The 6,968-nt window shown below is 42.7% G+C and overlaps 1 protein-coding gene across 1 annotated transcript; it reads left to right on the forward strand.

Moving 5' to 3' along the window:
• Window positions 1-1,515: 1,515 nt before the first annotated feature.
• On the forward strand, window positions 1,516-3,779 carry LOC108957197. The gene is made up of 3 exons (XM_018867508.2): window positions 1,516-1,808; window positions 2,645-2,704; window positions 3,245-3,779. The coding sequence occupies exons 1-3, from the start codon at window positions 1,689-1,691 to the stop codon at window positions 3,632-3,634; spliced, it is 570 nt and encodes a 189-aa protein (XP_018723053.2). The 5' UTR covers window positions 1,516-1,688; the 3' UTR covers window positions 3,635-3,779.
• The last annotated feature ends 3,189 nt before the right edge of the window (window positions 3,780-6,968 follow it).

Genomic DNA, 6,968 nt, shown 5'->3' on the forward strand with positions numbered 1-6,968 from the left:
ATAAAGTCTCAAATAAAAATATTATATAACAATTATAGTATTTCTCTAGAGTCTCTTTAAGAAATAATTGAACCGTACAAAATAAAATAAAGAGATTAATACTAATTAAACCACGTGCACACAAAGCGCTTTGTATGCCTAATAATTGCACACCTGCACACAGATATTGTGAGGTCTAACTCACATACCAACGTTTTCTTTAAACATACTAAAGAAGGCTTACCCTTACAAATTGGCCAATTTCCTCTCAATTTTCTTGTCTGGGATAAGAAAAAGCACATTTTATTTGTTTTACAAATAATCCTGGCTCGTCATCTTTCTTCATCTTCTTCTCTTCTATAAGTCCATGCCCATGCAGTTTCCTCGACATATCCATGCCTCGGAGTCGGCGAGGCCGTTCTTGTTCAGCCTCGATTTTTGAGAAGGGAAAAAAACCACTTGTCGGCGTGTTCGTTCAATTTGAAAAAGGGGAGCATTTCGTCGGAAAATCGCAAATTTCGCAACGCGATCAAGTATCTCACATCAGCTCTTCTGAGAGGTGGTGGACCAACAAAGTTCTGCATTTTATAATCCTTTAGACCATAGCTCGTGACTTAATAACCCTACAAACGTCTACGGTACCATCAAGATCTATGTACAGCATTACCCAACGGATTATGTAACAAATAGATGCACCTTGATTGCAAAAAAATACAGAAATGACTATATGCAGTCACGGTTTGTCATTGCAATAATTGACTCCAACTAAACATGCCCAACATGAATAAAATGACAATGACAATGCTTTCTAATCCGAATCATGGTGACGGACATGGCACCAAAGATGCGTAATTAATTAGGCATTCCCCTTGGGTGCAATTTCTGCGTAATCAGGGCATTTACACACGTAAATTTTTCTGTTGCAAACTTGGAGAGATACTTGTATTTCATTCTTCTCTAATTGAACCAATGTTTTTCAGTAATTATACGCTACTTTCCTAAAACGTTATAATGCTTGCATATCTTGCAATTTTTATTGAACATTGTCGAATTTTTCTTCAGTCGAATTGTCGTTGCGGCCATCGGATTGACCATTGACCCGCTATGATCTCGTTCGATGGTTGGCGCTCTCGCTTGTCCCCGTCGTTTACTGTCCTTGCGGTTTGTTGAAAATCCCACTCCATTCTCGAGGGTTCAAAGTCGATGTCCGATGAGTTAGGACGACGAGCGTGATCGATTTCTTTTTCCAGAGTCTTTTGGCCGACGTTCGAGTCTCTCTATAACCTTCTCTGTCGAGAAACCAATGAGTTTCCACGTCTATATTTCCATTAAGATTCTCGAGTCTTGATCTGATCTTGACAGGGACAATGCATTTTCCTAAATTCAAGGCCTGCTCAGCGTATACTGTAAACTGAAACCAGGACCACCGAACTTTCTTTCGTCGACATCGCCATGCAACTTCCTGGAAATTCCATTGATGAGGCGGCGCGGGTTTATTTGAATGGACAAGTACGACTGGCTTAGACTGTTTGACTGGGATGTTTGAGGCCACTTGCTCTTGTGAGAAAATGCCCCAGTTCAAGCCCACCTGCACTATTAGTAAACCCACAAGACCGAAGTCTTTTGCTCTCTCTCTCCGTCGAAAGCGAGAGCTCAGTTTAGGCTTTGATTTGTACAGAGGCACGCCAGGGAAGAGAGGTGAGCCGTGAATGATGGTCGGAGACGGAGGAAAGAAGGGGAAAGGGGACGACGAAAATTCGGAGCAAATGGACGAGGAGCTCGTTCCCTCATCTGAGAAGCCCCAAGAAATCCATGATGAGCTTGAAAAGGTACATAATCAGGCTTCGCGCTGTGTACCCATTTCACCAATCATGTGAAGTTCTCGCGTCTCTCTTTTTGTTTTTTCCCGTTTTAATTGCATGTGAGTTTCTAAAGGTCAACAAAATGTTTGGGAACTACCCCAGTTCTTTTGGCCCTGTTTGTGAGTTGAGTTCTTGAATTCCTCCTTTTTCTAGAATGTCTTGGTGTAAAGAGTTGTTTTTGATTTCCCTGTCTTAGTTTCATTTTGTACTCTCGGTACTTGATAATCATGGAAGCAAATTAGCATTTTGCTGCCTTCTTGATAGAAACTCACTGCAACGTCAATGAAGAATAACCAGCTTTTGGAAATTTTGGCAGCAGATTTTAATTGCCATGATGCCGCCGACTGTAATGATGAACAACTTAGTGACCCTTCCGTGCATCTGCATCGTCATTGGAGCGCTGGAATTTGTTAGCTTAATTACGACGGCGTATCTCTTATGATCGTGTTAGTTAATCCGTCTGGTTTTGGTTTGTGTATTGATTGATCAATGAGGAGGCCAGTGATAAATTTTTGGAGATAGAGCAAAAACATAACAAGACACGCAAGCTGGTACCGTGCTAGTTAATCTGTCTGGTTTTGGTTTGTGTATCGTTAAGGATGTCTTTATATTCATTAGACTTTCTATTCATGCATTGCGACTCTCCACCCACTTCTTCGTTACGAGATCAGCTTCTTCCATTGGTTCAGTGATGCTCAGCATAAAGATGTCACCACTGAGATCCACGACAAGTTGGTTTTTTCTCTTAATATGCTGAGGAGAGTCGATCTTGCTGCAAATAATATGTTCTTGGAACTTTGCAGATTGCAGACACCAAGGAGGATTTGGGGGCGAATTCTCATAATCTTAACTACGTTCAATTGGTAACCTCTTAATTTCTTTGCTCCGTTTGATTAATTAGGCCATGAAGCTTCTATGATTATACTAATATGTTGAAAGATCATCTTGGCTCAGGGTAAATGGTTTTTCCCTCTAACATCAAATGTGTGACTTATACATTTGGTCTCTCCAAGGAGAGCTAGACAGGTACACTTGAGCTCCTTTTTGGGCCTCCAGCAGAAGTCGCTTGCTTCCTTACTTTCACTTTGTTTGGAGGCCTTGAAAATTGCTTTTATGGCAGTTCACGCCTTGCCATTGTGATATCCAATGTCTGCAATTAGATGAAGGATTTATTGTGAGCTGGACTTATATAGCCTGTGAGGTTAATTGGATATTTCATAGTTTCAGATTTAATATCTCTTATGAGAAAATGGCCGAAGACAACGTTGTTTGCTAAGCCAAAAAGGAATCGGGACTAGCAATTCCGTAATCTCCATCTTTATAAGAAGAGCAAGCAATGCCGGCATTGCATCAGTGGATCACGATTTCATAACACCATCACGCGTTTCCCTCTTCCCGTGCAGGAACGGTTAGATACCAGAGGCTTCCTTTTCGTCGCGCCTCGCGAAGGCCAGAGCGTGTGGGCCCTCACATCGTACAACCAGGTCACCAAGGAAGAGACGGTGGCAGCCTACGTGTACAAGATGGACAGGCCGTGGCTGAGGCCAGACGAGGTGAGGGTGGAGATCCGGCGGGGCCGTGCCCTCTGGGTGATCGGCCGAGGAGACGAGCCCGTCAAGGCGGGGCTGCCGAGTTTAAATAAGATGAGGGTGAGCAAGGCCACGGCTTCCATGAATGCCGACTGCGTGCTCACCATCACGATTCCCAAGAGTCACCGGCCTTGGAAGTGGTACAAGTACAAAGATTTGGTGTTCGCATGGTTCAAAACGGTCCATGTTGCGGTTTCTAGCTAAATTGGTTTCGACAGTGTCATAGCACTGTGAGTCCTGCCTTCATTCTCTAGAATGGACTTCACATGATGCTTTCATTTATAATGATTCGTGTTCTCTTTTTAACAACGTTGAAGTTTATAAAGACTAGTCAATAAGACTTAAGACACATGTCATTTTCAGGAACAGCTCACCAAAACAAATCCAATCGACTGGGGACGAGCCTCATCATTTTCTTTTTCCACAATCTTTGGTCGGGGACAGCCAATCCACTTAGGACGAGCGTAATCGTTTCTTTTTCCACAATCTTTTGTCAGGAACTGCTCACCAAACAAATCTAATCGACTTAGGACGAGCGTCATCACTTTCTTTTTCCACAATCTTTGGTCAACGTTCGAGCTTCTTTCTAGCCCCTGTCCGTCACGTCAAGACACCAGTCGATTTTCACGTCAAGAAACCATGCAAGCTCCATAATGCATTGGATAAGCAGAGAAACATGGTCATCGACAACGAAGTTATCGAAGCGACGTGGGCTTATTTGGATGGACAAGTCCGACTCCCTTAGATTGCGACTCGGATGTTTTAGACCGGTTGCTCTTAGTGAGAAAGTGCCCCAATTCAAGCTCGCCTGTACTACTATATCCACAACCAACCCACACACCCCCCCCAACAACCAAACAACCAAACCCAAAGCGCGAGAGCTCAGTTTAGGCTTTGATTTGTACAGAGGCACGCCCGGGAAGAGAAGTGGGAGGTGAATGATGGTCGGAGACGGGGAAAAGAAGGGGAAAGGGGACGACAAAAATTCGGAGCAAATCGACAGGGAGCTCGTTCCCTCCTCTGGGAAGCCCCAGGAAGTCCATGGTGAGCTTGAAAAGGTACATAATCATGCTTCGCGCTGTATACCCATTTCACCAATCACGTGAAGTTCTCGCGTCTCTCTTTTGCTTTTTCCCGTTTTAATTGCATGTGAGTTTCTGAAGGTCGACAAGAAGTTTGGGAACTACCCAGTTTATTTGGCCCCCTAGCCACCGGTGAGGCTTGGCATTGGCTCCGGCGAGTTCGCCGGCCCTCGACAGCCAGTCGTCAGCCATGGTCGAGGCCGGCAACCGGCCAAAGAAAAAATAAGAAAAAAAGAAAGAGAAAAAAAAAATAGGAGAGAGAAAAATTATTTCTCGGAAGTGTTCCAGGAAGAAGAAATAAGTTTTTATTGTTTCTTGTTTTTGTTCCAAATTTGCTTCCCAGGAACAAAAAAAATAGATTTGGAACAAAAACGCAAACAAACACATTTATGTTTTTTTTTTTTTTTGTTCCCTAAAACAAAACAAAAAAAAAACAGAAATTGTGTTCATGACCAGAAAAAAAAAAAAAAAAGCAAACAAACAAACAAACAGGGCCTTAGTGACTCTTCCGTGCATCTACATCGTCATTGGAGCATTGGAATTTGTTAGGTTAATTAGGATGGTGTATCTCATATTATCGTGTTAGTTAATATGTCTGGTTTTGGTTTGTGTATTGATTGATCAATGAGGAGGCTAGTGACATAGTTTTGGAGATAGACCAAAAACATAACGAGACACGCAAGCCAGTATCATGCTAGTTAATCTGTCTAATTTTGGTTCGTGTATCGTTTAGGTTGTCTTTATATTCATTAGACTTTCTATTCATGCATTGTGACTCTCCACCCACTTTGTTATTACGAGATCAGCTTCTTCCATTGGTTTAGTGATGCTCAGCATAAAGATGTTTCCGCTGAGATCCATGAAGAGGTTGGTTTTTTAACTTAGGCTTTGTTCGTTTCACGAAAAATATAGCGTTTCTGAAAATATTTTCTAGGAAGTCATTTTTTAGAAAAATATAATTATTTTCCGGTGTTTGGATGAAATTTGAAAATGAAGTGGAGAATATTTTTCGCTATTTGGTAAGGAAAATCTTTTCCTCCATATACTCTTTTTCATTTATTTTATTTTTCTCTTCTTTTTCTTTGTTTTCCGGCCCGCGACCGGCCACCGGTGAGCCTTGAGCTCGCCAACAAGCACAAGACTTGCCACTCACCAAATTGGCGAGCGCAAGCGTTGAACTCAAGGCTCACCAAATCAATGAGCGCGAAGCTTGAGGTTTGCCTCGCGACAGCCAATGATTAGCCATGAAAGAAGAAGATGGGAAATAAAGAAAAGAAAAAGGAAAAAAAGAAAAGAAAAAGGAAATAAAAAATAATTCGAATAAAAAAGGAAAATAAGAAGAACAAAGGGGAGGAGGAAGTGATGATTTGTAAAGGCGTGAGATAAAAGAGATCAAGTGAGTAAAAGTGAAAAACATTTTTCCTCTAATTTAGAAGATTTTTTTCTTTCATGGAAAACATTTTCCCCAAAGAATTCATTTTCCATGAAACAAACGCCAGAAAATCTGGAAAACGGTTTTCCGGAAATTATTTTCCGCAAGACGAACGGAGCCTTAATATACCGATGAGAGTTGATCTCGCTGAAAATAATATGTTCTTGGAACGTTGCAGATTGCAGACACCAGAGAGGATTTGGGGGCGAATTCTCTTACTCATTTTGACAAGGTAACCCCTTAACCTCTTTCCTCCGTCTTATTAATTTTGCCGTGAAGCTTCTATGATTATACTAATCTGTTGAATGATCATCTTGGCTCAGGATGCTGATGAAGCTTATGCAAAAACTGGCATGGTAAATGGTTTTTCCTCTAAAAAAAAAATGGTTTTTCCTCTAACATCAAATGTGTGACTCATACAGTCGGTCTCTACTAGGAGAGCAAGACGGGTACACATGAGCTCCTTGTTGGGCCTCCATCGGAAGTCGCTTGCTTCCTTACTTTCTGGGTTTTGAGGCCTTGAATTGCTTTTAGGGCAGTTCATGCCTTGCCATTGTGATATCCAATGTCTGCAATTAGATGGACTAGAGATCGTCGGGTGTTGACTGAATATCAGATTATCTCGTCATTCTCCTCTCTTTGTCCTAAGTGGCTTCGTCCGGAGAAAGAATTTTTCAAATCATCATGCGTTTCCTCATCCCGTGCAGGAGTTCGCCGCCTTCCATTTCGTCGCCCCAGAGAAGGCTGGCCCATGTTAGACAGAGTCGGCCTATGTGTACAAGACGGACAGCCCGTGCCAGAGGCCAGACGAGGTGAGGGTGGAGATCCGGCGGGGCCGTGCCTTATGGGTGATCGGCCATGGATACGAGCCCGTCAAGGTGGAGCTGCCAAGTTTAAATAAGATGAGGGTGAGCGAGGCCGCGGCTTCTATGAATGCCGACTGCGTGCTCACCATCACGATTCCCAAGAGTCACCGGCCGTGGAAGTGGTACGAGTACAAAGATTTGGTGTTTTCAAAACGGTC

The sequence above is a fragment of the Eucalyptus grandis genome, chromosome 2, assembly GCF_016545825.1.
Source record: "Eucalyptus grandis isolate ANBG69807.140 chromosome 2, ASM1654582v1, whole genome shotgun sequence".
Taxonomy (NCBI): domain Eukaryota; kingdom Viridiplantae; phylum Streptophyta; class Magnoliopsida; order Myrtales; family Myrtaceae; genus Eucalyptus; species Eucalyptus grandis.